At 35.7% G+C, this 21,935-nt stretch overlaps 1 protein-coding gene and 1 non-coding gene across 2 annotated transcripts; both read left to right on the forward strand.

Annotated features, from left to right (window-relative positions):
- Positions 1-7,622: 7,622 nt before the first annotated feature.
- Smp_140030 (putative spindle assembly checkpoint component MAD1 (Mitotic arrest deficient protein 1)) lies at positions 7,623-19,814 on the forward strand (the record flags this gene model as incomplete). The annotated part of the gene is made up of 8 exons (XM_018798701.1): positions 7,623-7,800; positions 7,850-8,064; positions 8,683-8,871; positions 11,279-11,455; positions 12,868-13,034; positions 14,248-14,410; positions 15,597-15,893; positions 19,701-19,814. 8 exons carry the CDS (start codon positions 7,623-7,625, stop codon positions 19,812-19,814), a joined length of 1,500 nt encoding a protein of 499 aa, XP_018653617.1.
- Positions 11,769-11,840, forward strand: Smp_tRNA_01317_Pseudo_TTG.1.1. Its single transcript has one exon. It is a non-coding gene (tRNA).
- Positions 19,815-21,935: the final 2,121 nt, after the last annotated feature.

Genomic DNA, 21,935 nt, shown 5'->3' on the forward strand with positions numbered 1-21,935 from the left:
ACAAGTTACTTGTCGGCTGACCATCAGCCTCTATTATCCTTTCCGAACTGAAACTGAGAGCACAGAGAAATTCTCCTGGATTCGAACATAAATCCACTGAAATTCACATCACGTATGCTGGCTATCGGAAATGGTGAAAAGCTGAGGCTAGTTTAACGCAGGTATCTAATTCACTATTTTCACAACTACATACTACCTTCATGTAACTGGGATGGATTTCCCGACTATTGGTCTTGTGAATCCCGAATTTCAAATGGTTCAAATGGTTGAGGACGGAATAGAAGAAGCTTTCGCTTAACGGGCTTCCGTGTCTGATAGCAGTGGATCACCAATACCTCCAGGCAAGAACCTAGGTATATGAACGATAATAGAGGGAAAAAAAGAATTTGGTAAATCATAATAATATGTTATCCTTAGTCCTTAGGAATAAGTCAAGTTTTCTCTTAAAGGACTCCTGGGAGGTCGCTTGGACTAGCTCAGTCGGCAGCGAATTCCAGCACTTGACAACTCTAACGGAGTAGAAGTTGTGTCTGCAGTCTGTTCTGCTATGTAGGGTCTCCAATTTCTGGGTGTTACCTCTGAGGTTAGTGTTATGACTAAGCTTAAGAAGTTGTTTAAGGGGATGACCAGAAGTATTAAGGATACTATAAGTCATAAGAAGATCACCTCTAAGACGCCTATACTCTAACGGGTAAAGGTTAAGTGATTTGAGGCGCTCTTCATAAGGTTTGAATTTGAGACCCCGAACTGATTTCGTGGCTCGACGTTGTATACGTTCCAGAGTGACCTTATCCTTTTGGAGGGAGGGAGGAAATACTATGTTTCCGTACTCTAAGTGGGGACGAATAAAACTGTTGAAGATTATGTGGAAGGTTCTACCGTCAAACTGGCCAAAAATGCGCTTCAATGTTACCAGTGCAAGGTTTGCTTGAGAGGCGTTTTTGTCACAGTTCGCATACGATTTCAGGTCGTAGGGTACCAACACTCCTAAATCTTTTTCAACTTGGGAAACTTCTAGAGGTGAGTTACCTAAGTTATAACTATAGTCTGCAACATGTCTCAGATGGACTACCTTGCACTTTGAAGTGTTGAAGGTAAGTCCGTTGTCGTCTGCCCAACTTTGAAGTCGAGTCAGATCCTCCTGCAGAACTAGTATATCATTGTGAGTACGTATCTCTCTCCAAAGTTTCACATCATCAGCAAAAAGCAATAAATCAGATGAAACTTGTTGAGGAAGATCGTTAATATAAATCAAGAAGAGAAGAGGCCCTAGTATTGAACCCTGGGGGACCCCACTAGGACATTCCATAGCCTGAGAGAGAGTGAAGTTAACCCTGACCTTAAAATGTCGGTTTTCTAGGTATGAAGTGATCCAGTCAATTAAAGGGGGTTTTATACCCAATCGTCCAAGCTTCTTGATAAGACATGCATGGTTGACCCTATCAAAAGCTTTTGAGAAGTCCAGGTAAATGACGTCAACCTTCCCCTTGCGATCAAGGATGGTTGTCCATTTATCCACCGCAGTCAGCAGGTTGGTCGTACAAGAATGACCTTTTCTGAAACCATGCTGTTGAGGCGAGAAGAACTTTGAGGATGATAAGTGTTCTAGTATGCCGTCGAATACTAGGGATTCCATAATTTTTGAAGGTATGGAGAGAAGGGCCACTGGTCGGTAGCTTGAGGGTTCACTGCGTCGACCTCCTTTGAAAATTGGTGTGATGTGGGCCAGCTTCCATATTTCCGGTAGTTTGCCTCTGCTTAGCGAGTGTGCAAACATCACGCTAAGTGGTGTCGCCAGGATTGAAGCTGCTTCCCTCAATACAGCGGAATGAACCATGTCCGGACCAGGAGAAGTGTCTTTTTTTAGGTTCTGCAGTTTACGGAGCACCAGGTCAGCACTCAGGTCCACTTCGGAAAGTCCTGTACAGGTGCAGGTGAAGCTTTCGTCAGTATGGTTGATGTGGGTCAGTTGGAATGTCCGGGAGTAATGTTCAGCCAAAAGGTTAGCGGCATCACTGTCGTTGTTGGTCGGGCCATTAGGACCAAGCAGTTGGGAAACTCCAGTTTTGCCTTGTCGAAGAGAAGCTGCATAACTGAACAAGCTTTTCGGATTGGAGACGAATCTATCGATAAGCTTGGTCTGGAACTGAAGCCTGTCTTCTCTTATTGCCTTTGTGCATGTGTTCCTTATATGTTTGTATTGCCTGTACGCGCCGTTGTTATCCGTTCGTTTATATTCAGCCCAACAGTGCCTTTTGCGGCTTAGCAAACGACGAGTGCGGTTCTTGATGATTGCAGGTTGCTTGTAGCTTTTTGGGACCATTTTAGGAACTGAATGCTCAGTAGCACATAAGATCGTGTGCAGTAAAAAATCCCAATGAGCATCCACTTCAATTTCAGGGCGAACATTCCAATCCACCTGTTGAAGATAGTCCTGTAAAGCTAACACATTCAACCGTTTGAAGTTCCAGCGCTTGTTGCTAGTAGGATATCGTAGCTCCGTCTTGCTGACAAAGCTGAATGATAAGACGGCGTGATCACTTTTGCCCAGGGGAGCCAGGATTGAGAGGTCGTCAACTAGGAATTCTTCGTTTGTGAATACCCAGTCTAAGCGTGACGGCGTCTGACTGTTTCTCCAACGGGTTGCCGACTTCACATTTTCAAATAATCCCAGGTCGCCGATAAGGTTGAAGAACAGAGCTTCAGTAGAGTTGGCACCACCAATGTATGTATGTTCCACGAAGTTGATTCTAGGGAGATTGAAATCCCCTAGAATCAGGATATGAGAGAATCCAAGACGCGTAGAGCGAGTTAATCCTTCCAGCAGACGTTTGTCATATTCGATGTCGGCAGTGGGCTTCCTGTAAACGACCCCAACTAGGCACCTCGAGGTGGTAGATAATCTTACTGAGCACCATACTGACTCGTCAAGATTGTGAAACTCTTGATTGTGAAGTTGGTGCGCATCCAGGCATGACCGTACGTATAGTGCTACCCCACCCCCCATCCCTGTTTTTCTGTCGTTGCGAAATAAAGACATCCCAGTTATTGCTAACTCTTGGTCCGTAAACTGAGACGTTATCCAAGTTTCGGATATTCCTATCAGATGGGCATCATTAGCGTTGCTAAGTTCACGTAGCTCATCCATTTTGTTTGGCAAGCTCGCGGCGTTCGTGTATAGGCAGTTTATGCTTTCAATTTGGAACGCGTGAGCCTCTTCTTGTTTGTCTATATGAGCCGTGTGTGAGTGGACAGGTAGCCTACCTATACGATGTTTACCGAGTTGGTAGTCCCTGTCCTTTACACGTTTTTTTTATTATCAAGACAGTCCACGAGTGGAATTGTCAGCTCCAGCTTTCGTTTGTGCTTGATCCTGCTGTCGTGGGGCCTATCCGGATGCATATGGATGCCAGTTGGCAACCGACGTCTATTGGCACGAAATGCTTCCAGAGTTGCAGCCGCCATGTGGGAGGAGGGGAAGGTTATCTTCAGCAGCCGGGGCCTAGAGTCTCCGTCTCTCTTGGCCAGTCTCATTACCTGTTGGGTCAATATGTTCTTGAGTTTTAAGGAATGCTTGATGAATTTCCATTCCCGAATATCAGAGTTTGCTTGAGCTGGGTCCGTATTTTCCGGCACACCTTGCACAATGATATTTCGTCCACGGAAGAACGCCTCACGAGATTCCTTAGGGATGTTCCGGATGAGATTTCGTTCAGAATACGGTATGTCGGGCAGTATTCTTACGTTCCCATCGGACCTCAGTAAGTGACTGGCTAGCAGGACGTCCTCTACGTCGGAGGCATTCTTAAGTGTAACACGAAGCAGCCTCGGGTGGTTTAGGTGGTTAGAGTCCTTCCCCCGAGTGAGCCGTGTGACGGTCAAAGGCTCTATTCTAGGGAGTTCCAGCCTCTTGATTAATTCTCCCCAGAGCATCCTGTCGTTTTTGTCCTGCAAACTGAGAGGAAGGTCGGGGTTGTCAATAAGGTTCATGATTATGACAGAGTCGTCACGAACCGCAATTGATTTCCCAGGTTTTCCAAGGCGTCTAGGTTTGGTATCTTGTTGTTTGGATGTCGAGGCGCGTTTTCGATTCCTGGGCTCAGTGATGACCGGGCGGACAGTCTTGGGTGTAGACTGTGCGGCCAAAGCATCAATTGATTTACGCACGATACTTGGGACGTTCAGTTTCGGAGGGGACGCTTGGGCTTTATTACTCCTGTTAACGTGAGTCCATCCACCTACAGGATTTTTAGGAACCACTGTCTCATTCAAGGACCGTTCCCCGGGGGACCCAAGTTTACTGAGGGAGTCGATGACAGTCGATGTTAGGATGGTGCTGAGTTTCAACACATCATCACTCGTGCTGTTAACAGCACCGTCGATATCCGACCTGTCAGTATCCTTTTTCTTATTTGCCCTATGCGTTCCAGCTTTGTTACCCGTCATGATGATATCATTTACCGAATTCTTAGACAACTTATCTCTCAGACCTGTCAGTAAAGTAATGATAGTACCCAACATAACTACCGTATCGGTGTTGCAGGTAACACATACCCACCTACGATCAGACTTGCTGAGTCTGCTATAGGCTGCTGCTGTTAGATCTGTACATGCTTCATGGAACCAACCTTTACAGTTGTCACATTGCATGCCAGATGTAACGGCAAAACAGCAACCAGGTCTCTTGCATGAATTTTTCATGGCTAGTGATTTAGACTGTCTTAAAAATATAAGCAGTAAATTTAGGACCGATAAAAAAAACACACAGTAAACAAAAACTATCAAAAATGTATAAAAACAGTTAACGATAAGCTAAAGCTAGCCTTTACGTGAAAACTATAAAAAAAACCGATAGTGAGCTGAGGCAAAACCACAGTTAACTATTAATTTGAGTGAAACACAAAAAAGAAGTAATCTACCGAACGTATAGCTCAGAATAGATTCTTTGGATTGGATATGATACTTTTGTTGCGTAAGAACACAGCAAAAGTTTGAGAAATGTAAATCACGTTAGGACTAAACTTCCCGTTCGAATAGCGCGCGTTAAATTTACCGAAAACAATAAATAAAATAAGAAACAGGAGGATGATTGATCAAGAAAGTTGATATTAAACTAAATTCTCTCATTTTAAAGGTTACTAATGGAGTATTGAGTATTGTAGAACATTGTTGTTTAATCTGGCGATTGCTCAGCAACACAATTAATCATCAGTCCAGCTACATATTCGTTTTTAGTGGTTTACAATTGGTTTGAATAACGCACTGTCACTGAGACAGATTAATCTAATCTGGTCACTAGTTATATTTAATTTCACTATGGATATCCTTCTTGAGAAAAACTTTCCTCTGAATTTTCAGTTGCTCTTTTATTAGGAGGTATACTTAATCTGATTGGTTCGTCCATAAGTTATAGTCTCGCTTTGCTTTTTAATCATGATTGTATTACTATATAGCTGTGAAATATGGACTTTGAAAGTAGAAAGTATGAGTGGGCCAGAGATTTCCTGATCGTATCTTTGAAAGACTTTTCAGGTTTCGAGAAACGATCGAGTGAATGTTTTTCAGGTCGGCCATAGGGATGTAGGCAAAGATGGAAGATTATTCGGTAAGATTGTTAGTTTTATATGTACTGTGGCTGCAAGAACATTTAACTAGCATACATAAACCTCCATGCCCTTGTTTCAAGATGTTTGCATGTGCAGAGTCAGATTTACAAAAGTCTGTGAGAGTCCAAAATCGAGATGTAGCATGGGTTCTATAAATTCATTAAGTTTTGGTCAGCGGTGTTAGCAGAGACAGAGAACTTTATAGAGATTCTAGGAATAAACATGTTGATTATTTGGAGTTTTTTTGTGACATGACCCAACATCGTTTGAATTAACACAGATGCATTGAATTTATGTATTTTTTGATCCTAGATTCAATTATACATACTAGTTCGTCGTGTTGGACCATATTCTTGATGTTCGATTTTTCTCATAACTTTTACTACTGCATTATCTCGACCACGTTTGCCTACTGTCCAGGTAGTTATATCTCTTTGTGATATTGTGGCGTGGCAACTTGGTATCATGTACATTTTTATCGGGCACTATTTACATTTCACTGACTGACTACTACACTACATTTACGTTCCACAGTGTAAAACTGAATTATTCCATACTTATTGTTTGAAAGTTGTCTCATGTTTCTGTATAAAAGTAAAAAGAAAAGACTTTATTATGAATAATCTTCCGCTAGTCGGGGTCATTGGCTTATTTTACTAGATTGACGTCCATTCATTTGTTTCAATTCATATTTCTAGATAGTCGATATCAGTCACTAAAATTTATTTTCAGATCTAGCCTCATTCACATAATAATGAGATCAAATTCAAGACACGATTTGTATCTTCAAGTGTTATGGTAGTGTATCGCCTGAAATATTCTACCTCCTAAGACAGCTTTTACACCTCATTTTGAATATTGGATTAGTTAGCTTCGTCACATTTCGTGATTAAACACAAAGACTTTAACAGGCTTGATTACATCATAGTGTTAAATCATTCCACCATTTACCACGACACGCAATGCTGAAAAGTGTTGTAGACGGTTGGAAGACAGTTAGGGACGACAAATCAAAACATGGCACCAGCTCTTGAAGTCACTAACTTCTTGTGTGGGCCATGTTGGTAGATACAGACTGCTTGGTTGGGGTCCACGCGACTATCGTAACCAAGAGTTGGAGACTGTGTGACATGGCTCAGAATCTATCACAATCGCGTAAGTGCACACACTTTTTGTCTTTCCTTAAGCTCTGAGATGAAAAATTGCTTTATATCTTTCTTTCTACGAACTAATTCTTCCTTTCTGTACCATATCCTTATATGCAATCTTTATATATTACTACCAATGAAGTAACTGCTTACATCAGTTTTGTGTTTATCTTGTTGTGCTAATGAGATGTGGCAACTTGGACCGATGCAAATATGTACCTGGTCCTATGTTGTAGCTAACTGACTGACTGTTAAATCATTGTTTTGGAATTGGAGGTTGCTGAACACACATCAAACATCAGACAGTTTCCCTTTGTAGTTGCTCAAATAGTACCGTTCTTTGTTGCAATCCTGGTTTGTTAAAATTTTAAAAGATGTCTGTAATTTATAAGATCAAATAGTAGCAGAAGTGTTAAAAGATCCATAGAAAATTTAATTTGAGAAACTTACGATTACAACACAATATGCAGAAAATTATAGATACAGAACATTGGACACATTTTGGGTTGATAAGGGTTACAAAAATAATTTCATCGAACATAAAATATTGGTCCTCAAAACACTAAAAATGTTTATATATATTAGCACATGAGATGCACAAAATGGTTTGAACCAGAAGTTCCTAGTTTTATATTATAAACCATAAATAAGATACCATCATTTCCATTTGTACACGTCCTAGGCTATTATACATGAGAAATGTCAAAGAGTGACCATGTTTATCGACCGAATTTTAAGACTGTTCACTGTTGAACAGCTGTCAGGATTTTATTTTGTTATTATGCTGACTCTATACTATGCATTATATAAGAGGTTGCTTAAGCTACTTATCTTTTATTTTCAGATTTTTGTTTAACTACTAAGTAGTATGAGTGCTGTTCGGCCGGGCACTGCATCCCGTCTAAAATCAGCCCAAATACAAGGTAAAAGTGGTACTGCATGTCGTGTAACAGATGGCGCAAAAACGGGTGCCCGTGGTAGAATGCTTGGTGGGACAACCTTAAACACTATGGTCTGTGTTGAAGATAGACCGATTACACAACAAGGTAATTTGTATTTTATTTTGATTATGCTAATTTAATAACAATGAAATAGGTTTAGGCGGGCTTAAGAATCCAATTCGTGGACCTAAACGTCAGATTGAAGATAAATCATACTTTCTGGGATTGTTGAGGGGAAAAATCAATGAAATAAACTCCGAAATTGGGAAGATAACACGTCAGTTAGTAGAAAAAGAGGAAGATAATGCTAGTTTTGTACAATATGAGCAAACTGCGGAAAAATTAGCGTATGAAATTAAAGAACTACAGGTAATTTATTGAATAACAAATTGGTATTGTTAATCTGTGTTTATGAGGATTTATGGCAGGAAACACAAAAGTTAGCAGACAGAGGAAGAATGCTATTGACTTGCTGTAATAATTTGATTTCTTACGATTCGTTGTGAATAAAAAACATATTGATGAGTGTCAGTATAAGCGACATCGTGAAAATTGCATTATCTGGAGAACTATTTGATGACAGGGGAGATCAGAGGATGCTTCCGTCTTAGTTAATTTTTAACTTATACAACTGTAATGGTGTGCGGGATCTATCTTAGAACTTTTACAGTAGGCACTATACGTTTAGACTATTGAGTCGAAATTCAGTATTCCATAGTTTTTCAACTTCAGTACATTTTTAGATGAAGCGTAACCTTTATCTGATGTTAGAAATAAGTTACCGTATCATCTCTGATTCCATTGAATTCATAGGTTTCAAATTAATATAGGAAATTACGAGTATTGTTGCCCAAAGTTCGTCACCAATCAGCAAAGCACAACGATTTCTTCTGTGGATTGTATAGATGCATTCAATTTGAAAATCTTTTGCATCTTATATTACTAAAAAGATTTATATTCCGTTCTTTAAAATAATTTTTTAACTAGGGTGAATTAGGTGATTATAATACTCTTGTCGATAAGGCAACATTAGGAGATAGTATTACAAGTCTTGAGATGGATTTGGAAGATGTACGTGCTGCAAATGAACGAGCTGAACGAAATTTAGAAATGTTATTTGAAGATCGTCAAAGAAAAGAATCATCATTAAAATCATGTGAGCTGGAATTAAAACAAGTAAGCTGACTCTATTCCTCTGCTTAATAAATTTAGAATATTTAGTTTTTTCAGAATATCTGCCAATCTGCTTACTAAGTTGTATTGCAGCAATTTTCAATAAATGTACAATAGGTCAGCGGCGAAAAATAGTTAACCTATCTAGTAGTGAGGTATTAGATGAGTTCTTTGAACAATTTAGTCTTAAATAAGAACTTTCGTCTAAATAATTTCACAGTATTTGGGCGCCGAATTGATGTGAGACATTAAATAAGAAGAATTTGTTCGTAAAATCTCAGTGAATGAATTTGCAGTAAATTCAACGCTTCTCCTGTCAATCTGGTCCAAACTTTTTCAAGGAAATGTAATCAAACATCAAAATTGTCGAATATATATAACTTAGTCTTAATTTCGAATATATAATTTCAAATAAACAACTAATTAAAACCAGCAAGGATTGGACAGCTTTTTGTCCCAGTATGAAAATCCTCTTTATCACGAGCGCGAAATTTTGAAAGGAATTTAACCCAGGAACTTTAGGTCACGGAGTGGGCACGACTTCCAGACTACTATTCAGTGTACTATAGCTTTCAGTTTTTTTATAATATAATTATTAGCTTTATTCAATATTATATTTTTGGTACAATATAGAATTCTCAGCACAAAGTACTTCAACAAGTTTCCGTTTCTTACTTCTTCGTCCTTCCTGACGATAAATATTGAGTGATCGCCAGTTAGAACGTAGCAGCCCAGTCAATCGACATCTGGATAATGTACATTCTTCTCGCTGCATATTGACAGCAACCACGATATTTCTGATTAGGCCTTCTGTAACCTTTACAGCGAAAGGTCTTACACTTTTCAGAAACGCACCTGAATAGGTTGTGCGATTATTAGGCATAATGATTTATTAAAACAAACAAAATTAGATAACTTGTTGAAATATGTAGATGACAGGAACAGGTAGCCCAGATGTTTAAACAGGCCGCTGAGTCAAACGCTCACTATGTCGTCTAAAGATCCCAAGTTAGATTACTATCACATTTAAGGATGTGCAGTTTAGAGGGCTTTTCTACTGGGACAAAAAGCTATCAGATGCCTGTTGATTTATAAAGATTATTTAGTTGAAGTTTGTACATGATGTTAGTTTTTTGTTGCCCTATGTCTCAATACAGTTAGATCGTATGATGATTGTTATCGAAATATACATTCCGGCTACCCTCGTACATAATTGTCGACTTGGTTCACATTAAAAAATAACGGAATAAAATAAGTCAAATATGAGAATGAGTTTTGAATTCGTATACTTTGTACACTCATTAATCAAAACAGAAAATCAGAGTAACAAAGTGGAGTAAGCGAAGCTAAGCGGATTATATCGTTGGAAAACTGAAAAACAAAACGATGCAGAGGTGAGTGAGCCAGCTTCATTTAATCAAGCGAGAATAAGTTACAGATGCGTAATGACTATGGTGAGCAATTAACACACATACGATCAAATAGATATAGTCAAGGTTAATAGGCGAGTCAGTTACAATGTTATGATGTAACTAAAGAAGAATGAATAAATTGGTCTGTCCAGAAGCTAGAATAGCCCATGTGGGCTTAATGAAGTATCAGCTACTACAAGTTGTAAATTGAGTATTCTCCAAAAATCTCCTATAATAATTATTAATGTGATATAAAACTTTGCTCAATATTTAGAGAAAGTTAAAAACACAATACATTTTCATCGATTCCATCAATTCAAACAGATTTTACTTAAGCTCTCTTACGACGGAATGCAATTAACTCCCAACTAAGAATCTCACAACTGATTAAAGAATTTACATCACTAGTCTATGACTTAATCGACTATGTCTTGAGATAGTGACCATTAGCAATAAATTTCATAAAGTATATTACAACAAAATCCCAAACATAGTGTTTTTTATTATACATCGATGATGTAGGGGAATGCTCTCACTAATAATTCAACAAATATACTAGTTATAATAAGATATCTTTTAGTAGTGATGGTTCCTTTTCTGGTTAGCGTTTTTTTAGCGAGTTAGTTTTTCTACGGGATGGGATCGCTAACCCCATGCCCAACCCTACTCCTTTATCCGGGCTTGGGACCGGCAGTAACTCTAGAAGAGCTACGTACGGAGTTAGTAGTAATGAGATATAACCTCTATTTTTATGAAGAATTCAACTGTTGAATTACAAATTAGACAATGATAATGTTTGTAATCATGGAACTCGATTTTGAAATCTAACTTTTTCCAAATTTAAAGCAGCATTTAAGATGGTGTAAGTTATGTAAGGCATAGCATTATTATTATCATTATCACTATTATCATAACTTTGTAACTAATGTTCTACACTATTCTATATTCATGAAAATTCGTTTTTGTGTTTTTCTCTTTTTGGAACTAATTAAATTAAGGAACAAGAAATGTCTGAAATAGTAATTCAAGAAATGGTTGATACAGAACGTGAACGTTATTTTAAACTAAAAGATTTAAATGCTCATCTTTTAAATCAATTGAATGAAGGTCAAATGGAATTAGAAAGATTGAATACAAGGAAAGCTGAACTTGAAGAAGAACTAATTACATCACCGGTAAATTTTAAAGACAATTAATACTTGTAGTACCACAAAAACTACTAATATTAACAATACTATTGATAATCATATAATTCAATACTTGATGCTTCGATGGATACACTATGTACCTTTCAGTTCCGTATGTAAAAAACTCTAAGAAGGCTCTGTTATTCACTTAGTATTGTTTGTTTGAATCTTCCCATTGATGCATAGGACTGCAACTGGTCAGTCTATTATTGGCATATGTGCATACTATGCGTATTGCCTCGATATTGCCTTAATTCACAAGCATTATAAGCAAAGATTGCACAAGCAAGTGGCTATCAGGACTGAGTAGCTGAGTGGATAACGCGATGGCGTTTGAAGCGAAAGGTACTGGGTTCGAGTCCCAGAGTGAATATCAACAAGTCTGTTATGTAGGTACATCCAGCTGACGAGTCCTAAATAGGACGAAACGCGTGTCCTGGATTCCACTGCTAGTCACTATCCATTTTTGTTTATAAAGGTTCTGTTATGTTGCATTTTTTTGGGAAATTAAAAAAATTATTTGTTGGGCGGTTGAAATTAGTCAACAGGAAACTCTGGACATTTGACACTTGTCAGTAACGAGTGCCTGCAATCTTACTGACTAAATAGCATTACATTGGTCACTACTCAGTAATCAATCACTTGTGAAAAATATGCATCGAAGATATTTTTAAACTTTTATTTACTTTTAACGGCAAAAGTTTTGCTTTTGTAACGTATTTACCATATACTGTATATAGTAGATAAGGTATTGTAGAATACTTGCATTTTGTATATTCTTATGTACTTGTCTCACATTCTACCCAAAAGATACAAGACATTTCAGTGTTTACAGAAAGTCTCGAAAACGCTTTCGTCGCCGTAAATATCGATCTACAATTGGTCGTTCAGTCAGTTATAATTACTGTAGAGCATGACACATATGTTCGTAAGCCCAAGTTGACATATCACATCGGCACGAGATGAAATTAACACAATGAATAGCAAAATATTTAATACAATTGTAGCAATAAGGAAAATGGGAAAGGATAAAAAGTGAGAATATAGTCTAAGAAGACGGAATATAAACGTATGGAACGTATGGAAGAATACTGGAGGGGGATAAATATTGAATGTATTCACTCCACCGTAACCCATTCTGACCCATTTCATCCATAATGTGAATTACTTGTAAGAAAACCTATTCATTACAAGCCGTTTAGATAAATTTTACTGAAAATATTCAAATTCGGTCTGAAAACGAGTGGATCTGGACGGCTCCTATTGACTATAGCATTTTAAATGACATACACTTTGCATGTCGCTTAAGAACTGATGAATAGTTTGAAATTTGCTAAGAATTAAATTGCTATATTTAATAATTGTTTTTAAATTAATACTTTAAAAAATTAATGAACAAGATCAAACAAGAAGCTGTACGTCTGTTTACTCAACTACATGAGGTTCAAAGTAGACGAGATCAGTTATTATCTGAAGAGGCATCAAAAACAGATCCTCAAATAGAACGTCAACGTTTATTGCAACAAGTTAAAAGTGATAATCAAGAAATTGCAGCTATTGATAAACAGTAAGGTTTGTTATTAATCACATAATCTTAAATAAGGTAAATACTGAGTGAGAACTATAACTGAAATTCGTAAAATGTTAGGTGATTGTGATAAACCAATAGGGAGTCCTTAGACTAAGTCATAGATGGTATTTACTTCTACAGTAAACTACTTCTGTAATTCTGTTAATGAAATTCACAGCAGATATATTTAGTACGTGATTATGCATTAATCAGTCTGCATTGAAGTGGATACTTTGATCTTAGAGTAATTCAGAGTTCGTAAATAAAATGAATATCTAAAGATAGAACGAGCAATGTGCAATAGCATTTCTTTTTTTGTGGTAAAACAAGACGATTATGCACAATTATATTTAAAATAGACATAAACTTGTTCTTAAACATTTGTACAAATAGGATAAGTGCTTTTATCGTCAAATGAAACTGACATCAGACTGGCGTATGTCTTCCATAACACTGTTTATTTAACAAGTTAAGTTTAATTGATTATATTACATTTACTGACCGCTAGAATCCTACCAATAGTGGAAACTATAGCAAAGTATTTATCCTAATTTAAGTGATAAGTCAATACTATGTTATTTAAAGCAATGTGATTTTCTATTTCAATTACCAAGAAACTTAATCGTGGATTTCTCAGTCTACACACTTTATTTCAACAATTTCTTTTGTAGATTATGCAAAGAATTATCTTTCTATAAAAGTTGAAAGTGTAAGTCAATTAAAGCTAGACCATCATGGAAAACCTGGAATCACTGGACGACCGTTTCGTTCTATTGTGGGACTCCTTAGCAATGCGCATCCACGACCTCACCTCGCGAGATTCAAACCCAGGACCTACTTCGATATGAATTTTTTTTCCAAAGTTTAACCTACTAACTTGATAAGTATTGATTCGATCTCAATAGGGAGTCACAGTGGTTAAAATGTTGAGGATAAACCTTACTGAGAAGTATTTAACTAAAAAGAAAACTTAGGTTCAAGATATGTTACCAGTTTCCTTTAACCATTTGATACCGAGGCAATATTCAATACAATGTTGAGTGACTTAATCTAGTGGTCACCTTCCAACTTAATTGACATGATTTGAGAATGAAACTAGCATGATATTCCTTATTACATAATGATCAATTATTGTAACATGAAGCCCTCTTACTAGATGAAATCAGTATAATTTTAAGGAATGCGCTTTTCCTTTAATTTTACATTGTAGAACACATGAAATTCAAGAGAAAATCACCAGTAAAGAAGAGGAATTACATTTACTGGAACAACACTTAGATGAAAATTATAACGAAAGAAATCAAAAATATCGTGAATTAAAAAAACGTGAACAACAAATTGATGAATTCTTACAAACTTTTAATCATGCAAAGGTAATTTAATTTTGATTGTAAAAATGAATCAGAATCAAATGAAAGTTGTTGAAAGTGACATTGATTTAATCTACCCTGAAAATAATCATCAATGTGTATTTAAAATCTTGAGAAAATTACTTATAACACACAATATTTGTCCTTATTTTTTGATGGCGTTTCTAGTAAACTGTACTGTGTACGTGTTCTTGAGTAAACTTTAACTCTGTGATACAGGTATATCCAGATAACGAGTCCGAAATTGGACATAATGTTTACCATAAAGTATACTGCTAACCATCATCTATATCTACTTAAAATACTTGTAAATTACTGGCATTATTGAGGCAATCCTTACAGAATGCAAGTATATCAATCAAAGACTGATCAGTTGTGTACTCCTAAACATCGATAGGAAGATCCAAATAAGAAAAAAAATGTATGAATTAAAATTGAACTTATTGTTTAAACATCTATTCACTTAACCCTTGAACATACTTTCCTAAATAAATAACTATATTGTAGAGCTGGCATAGTTGTTTAATAAACTAAAGCAAAGTAAACTCTTGCTTGCCTCTTCTAATAAAATATAAGACAGGTTGAGTTTTATTTGATAAATAAAAAGTTATAAATCAAGCCATATAATAAGTATTAATTAAATCAAGACTATCAATATATCTTGTTGATGATAATTCAATAATAAAATAAATCAGATGTGAGTTTTTTGGAGAATGTATGAATTTCAATAGTTGAAATCATGAATCAATTGAAGTTAGACCATAATAGAAAACGGCTATTGAGTGCTTCCAGATTTTCCTTGATAGTCTAGATTCAATTGACTCATGATTTCAACCATAAAACAAAATAAATTCTTACAAAACTTTATAGTTGAAGTCATGAATCAATTGAAGCTAGACTACCATGAAAAACCTGGAAGCACTGGACAGCCGTTTCGTCCTATTGTGGGACTCCTCAGCAGTGCGCATCCACAATCCTGCCTCGCGAGATTCAGACCCAGGACCTATCAGTCTCGCTTGCAAGCGCTTAACCACTAGACCACTAAGCTGGACAACATCCAACGGTGTTAATGTTCAACTTCAACCAATCCACGAAATTGAGCAACCATTCACCATTGTCTTCAGTGAGTTGATATCTGTTATTGAATATTTAACTTCTTTTTTCTTTTTAATTTTTTGTTTTGTTTTAGTCCTTAGAATATTCTGAAATTAATGAAATGAATCTAAAAATTATTGAAATTTTAAATGAAATATCAAATTCAATGAATAAATTAAATCAAATTCCATCAAATTTGGATAAAGATTTATTATTATCAATTGAATTAATGAATCAATATGAAAAGGAAAATCATCAAATTACTACTACTAATACTACTAATAATACTACTGATAATAAAGAACAAGCTATTAAGAATTTAATAAACGAATACAAACGTTTAAATCAAGATTTATTGAAAGTTGATCATTTAGAAAATAAAGTTACACAAGTAAGACAAATAAAAGTTTCGCACTATTATTATTATTATAACTATTATCATTACAATTATTTTAATTATAGGCAAAGATGGATAGTGACTAGCAGTGGAATCCAGGACGCGTGTTTCGTCCTATTCGAGAATCTTCAGCCGGATCAACCTGCATCTCAGAGTTGATGTTTACTCTGAGACTGGAACTCAATACCTTTCGCTTCAAACGCCATCGCGTTATCCACTCAGAGTGAACATCAACTATGAGATGCGGGTACATCAAGCTGACGAGTCCTAAATAGAACGCATCATGTGTTCTCGATTCCACTGCTAGCCACTATCCATTTTTGCTTATAATGCTTGTGAATTAAGGCAATATCGAGGCAATACACACAGTATGCACATATGGCCAATAAGAGACTGACCAGTTGCAGTCCTAACAAATCGATGGGAAGATACAAACAAACAATACTAAATGAATTTATTATTATTATTATTACTTTTTAACTCTGACCAATGAAAAGAAAATGTGTTTTCATCGTTTAACAATTCAATTATTAAAAGACTACATATGAAAGAGGAATATTCTTTTTAATAAACTCTATTCAGATTCTACAATTATATAATTCAAATTAATAATTTAATAAATGGGTAGATTCAAGGTGAAATAGATCGTTTAAGATTATTGTTATATCTTGAACTTAGATTCTTAGTATGTCACGTAATACGTGAGCACTCGAACACTAAAACCCTCCCAAGTCGCAAAATCAGAAGACAGAAGACTAGTAAGTAGGAATGTTATTCTAAACAGTGTCAAATATAGTACAAAAATCTCATGTATTTATAGTTTTCAGCTGAAAGGAAATCATCATTTCGAGCAGCCAATAGGCACATAAAAGGTCCTTCTTATTCATCCAATAGGAAAACTTCACGTCGACATTCTAGAATGTTCCCTTAGTGGTGATTGGATGTAATGTCTTTGGCTCTTTCTGGGCTTCTTGAGGCTTCCATGAGTTTGCCAACGAGTCATCCTTACAGTTATAGCATGTGAATTTAGGATTGTCTAGCAAAATTATCAAATAAAATAGTGAATGTTGACTTGGATCAAATTATATGTTAAGCGAACATTTTAAGATCCATAATCAGAATAAATATAAGTCAGATAGGGTGAGAGAAATAATAGCGCAATTACAATTCGATTCAAAGTTTAATTGAAGATTATATTGGGTAAAAATTATTAGTAAGACATAATAAAGTTGGATAAATACGAAGTAAATGAATCATGTTTAACCAATAATAATAAATTCACTTAGTATTGTTTGTTTGAATCTTCCCATTGATGTTTAGGACTGTAATTGATCAGTCTCTTATTAGCATCTGTGCATGCTATGAGGATTGCCTTGATATTACTTTAATTCACAAGCATCACAAGCAAAGATGGATGGTGGCTAGCAGTGGAATCCAGAACGCGTGTTTCGTCCTATTTAATAATTATAATTCAGAAATTTGTTAATAAAGATAACAGAGACAATTACACATGACTACGAAGGGTCGTATGTAGAATGGTCAAATTAGGTCATTCAATAGCTAAGATTACTATTGAATAATTGGCTTCGAGGTTGGCCAGGGGAGGAGACACAGTATCTTTCTACTGAGGTAGACCCGGTTTCGCCGCATCAATGAATAATACAATTTTGGATAGTGACCTAATTCGATGTACCTGTTAATTTTTTTACTCAATATAGTCTTCCACTAAACATTTGATAGAATTGTAATTGTACTATTATTCCTTTCGCCCTATCTGATCCATATATATCCCGATCATAGATCTTAAAATTTTTACTTATCATATAAGCTGATTCAAGTTAACATTCTATGCGAGTCATATCAACATTAACAATTTTATTCTATTTGGTTTGACAATCCTAAATGCATATGCTTTAAGCGATATACTTTGCCCTTGACCTGGCCATTTTTTCGGATTATTAATTTGGATATATGAATTGTAGAACCTGAATAGAGAATTTATCGAAAAGAATATTCTTCGTTCAAATATCTGTGTTTTAATGATGATGATGAGGATCTATAAACAATCAAATTATTTCTGCAGTTTTGTGAATAAAATATCATTTCCTATAATGTTTGTTATTGTGCATCTGAGGATAAGGAAATTTATGAATGAGGATTTTGGGCAGATTTATGTAATGTGAATATATTGCTCATTATTGGCTGATTTTATTTGGTGGTTCATCAAAAAAGTTAAGGAGCCACTAAACAACTGACTTATTCAATTGTTAATTTAAAAAGTTTAACACTATTTAGGGAAGAAAGTTGAAGAAATATTCTTCGTCAGACTGTATAATACTGTTGCTTATTTCGAATAGTTATGGAATAATACAAGTTAAACAATTGTTTCTAAATCAGAAGGGGTTTTGTGAAGATTTCAGTCGTCCAATTTTGGACGAAACAGCCGTCCAGTGCTTCCAGGTTTTCGATGGTGGTCTAACGTCAATTGGCTCATGATTTCAACTATGAAAATACTGAAATCTCCACAAAATCCCTTCTGATCTATAATCATATGCTCACTAGTGACTGACTTCAAGGGATGTTCAACCAAGTCTGTTGTTGTTGGTCTAGCTTCAATTGACTCATGATTTCAACTATGAGAATTATTTCTAAGTTCTACTAATCGTTATATTCTATACTGCTCTTACTTTTGTGGTTGACAGTGTTAACATTTTACAGTTAACTAATATCAACTTGTCTGATATTTAGATTCGGGATAAAACTTAATAGGTCATGTCTGAATTGATGGACCCTCAGCATTAAAAAGTTAGAAATTAAGATGAAATAGTCGTTGTTTGCTTAACCAACTAATTTCAAATCATAATAATAAATATGACAATAATGATAAACTTTACTAAAATCTCTAATAAACTATGTATAACAAAATGGCATCAGTAATACGCTTTAAAGTGGATTTCCTAAAGTTCTATTGGAACGCTATGGTATCTTCTAAGTTAATTGAGAGTGAGACAGTAATCCGTCGAAGATGTAGTTTGACGATTGCATACGATCTTAAATTAACTGAGGTTAAAAGTATGCAACGCTGTACTACAAAGCAATCATTTACAGTTATAGAGGATACCATTCTAAATATGTACACAGATGAGCACTGATGACGATTCATTTATTGAATAATTCCTACTTTTTTTGACAAATATTCAGCTGTGACGAAGATTACTCTCAAAGAATAGTCAAGTTGAGAGATGGTTTAGTTTCAATAATTGATCTGATAAGTCCCTTTAATACAGTGAATTGCATGTAGATTTCGTAAAGCGATAAAGTTGTTGGTAGAAAGTTTTGCTACAAGTTGTAAAATTATTAATAGCATTCAAAATTGAATGAAATTTAAGTATGGGCTAATTATTTCCATAGCTGAGATCATGAGTCAGTTGAAGCTAGACCACCAAGGAAAACCTGGGAGCACTGGATGGCTGTTTCAGCAGTGAGCATCCACGATCTCGCTTCGAGGGAACTGTGAGAACATTTTGTTAATGATTCACAATTATCTTGCATTGAATAATTTTTTCACGGAAATGATTATAGATATACAACTTACTTTGTCTTACTTCTCAACAATTGATCTTCTACCTTGTGATTCCCTTATTGACATGCAGTACACAGATGGCGTAGTTATGGTTGATAAAGACGCTTTAAGTGACTCCACAAGAATGTTTATCAATTATTTTACAGCGTGAAATTATACTACTTATTAGTAATATGTTGATTAAGATTTTTTTGGTTCTATATTTTCTTAAATAAAAGGAAATGGAAACAGTAAAAAATCGTATTTCTAAAATGGAAGAAGAAATTGTGATCTTCAGTGATTTGGATAAAGTTCGTGAAAATGAAACTCTTAAAAGACAAAGTGTAAGTTGATCTAGGACTTTTCTTCTCAATAGTAAAATATTAATTTCATCAATATCTACTATCCTTTACTTAGAAATATTATTGACGCTATTAAATGTGCTTGTCCAACTTTGCAAACTAAGTGAACTAGTCCATTTAAGTCATTGCATTGCAATTATAGTGTGCCGTATTAGTTAAGCCATCGGATGTTGAGGGTTGGTTTGTTTTAGTGAAACTGTACATGTACATTGTTGAAGTGTAACACAGACTATGGAAGAAAAGCTTTCTTTTTAATCATCATATTGATGACATCAATCTACAATGAAAATCATTTAGTGTAGAAATGATTTTAATTGAGTCTATTTTCAAAGTCTGTTCTTTACACATTGCATTTCATGCTTATCTCAAATATGCTCTAATAAGTTTTAGCATGCAAGAAAATCAAGCAATAGACCATAAGAAACTAGGAAATACTAGATAGACATCGACTTTTCTTTTTGTACGTAAATTTAATGCTTTGAATTGGAGTTCAACGCAGAAATTTTTGTGGACCTTATAAATGATATTTGTCAAGTTCATTTTACTGCATAATTTGAATATCATGTTAGGGATTCATTAAATTACGTGTAAATGATTTCTAAATCAAAGGTATTGTGGTGTGGTCTACTTATATCCATATAAGTAGTATATAGTGATGGTCAGATATAGAATGTATTTTGACAGAAGATCGATAAGGAACGAATAGGAATGAAGCGCAATCGGTATGAAAATGCATGAACAATGAAATTAGAGAACTCGGACTGATATTTGCAGAAGGAACAGTTAAGATCGAGACAATTGATTGATAGTTTGCAAATTAACTGTTTGCTGTATAGTTATCAGAATTTAGTGAGATAGTCTGTAATTTGTTCTTAATTACGTTCGGTTGTCCCCACTCGTGTTCTCACTCACTACAGTATTCGCATTTCAGGGCTCCTTCCAATGTTATTGTTTCGCAACTTGATAGAAAAGTCTGAATTATTTTACCAATGTAAATATATCTGAGTATTTTATTTATATCTTTGCCCCCCAAAAGCCCTGGTACGGCCGAGAGTGGAGAGAGTCAGCTCTCCCTCTCAAAATGACTTCACATGACCACGCGTACACATCCACCTCAAGGGAAGTCCGACTCACTGCCTTCTCGTGATGGATGTGTTGTTTACGAAATTGAAAGGACGAAAAGCGAATGTCCGGCACTTTAATCGGGTTGTTGGACACGGCCAGTTCACCTAGGGGAATTGGAAAACCCTGATTACAAACCAATATTGCACATGGGCTCCAGTATCTTGAGGGAACAAATGGCGTACGAATCAATCGTTGGTCACCGGCTACCATGGGACTGCATCTCCTCACGATGCTCCACTGCCTTGTGGATCGGACTTTAAGGTCGGAGGCTCCGGATGTGGCCCCCGGAGAAAACCACCTGCTTCGGTATGAACACCCGGGCAGTATCACATCTCTCACACAAATAAATGAAATGATGATTGTGTGGCGCATATATATCTTTGTACCAATATTTATGTGTTTAAATAAATAAATAAATTTATATCTGTGGATGTACGAATAGATATTATGAGATAACAATTGTGAATCAGAAAAACTAATTTAAGTCTATCCGTCAATGTTGTTATATAAAGTTTCATTTTTTTCAACAATGAACTATACTAATTATTTTAAAGAATATTTACAAGCAGCTCAACTTTTTAATGCTTAGAATGCAATTCAAATTAAAGACTCAATGAGTAAGTTTTGAACCAATGTCAGTCAACTATCTCAGTCAATGAGATTATCAATAGGCCAAGTTGACATTTACCAGTAGAAACAAAATCTAGGACCAGGATATCTTATCGAGAACTTTTTACCATTTGATGTCAAATAAAGTAAACTGCGATGTCGAGTCATTTAGACTGCAGGTTATTTTCGGACTTTAACGACAGAACTTGATCAGTTATAATGATTGGTCTTCTATCTACATTCAAGTACTAATGTGTTAACTTCTGTAAAACTATCAACGAGTGATTATTCAGATAAATATTTTTTCCAAATTCTTCGACGTATAAACAATCGGGTAAAGTTCCTTGACATTCAAAATCTTTTTTGTTTTCTTTACAC

Source organism: Schistosoma mansoni, chromosome 7 (assembly GCF_000237925.1).
Source record: "Schistosoma mansoni strain Puerto Rico chromosome 7, complete genome".
NCBI lineage: Eukaryota > Metazoa > Platyhelminthes > Trematoda > Strigeidida > Schistosomatidae > Schistosoma > Schistosoma mansoni.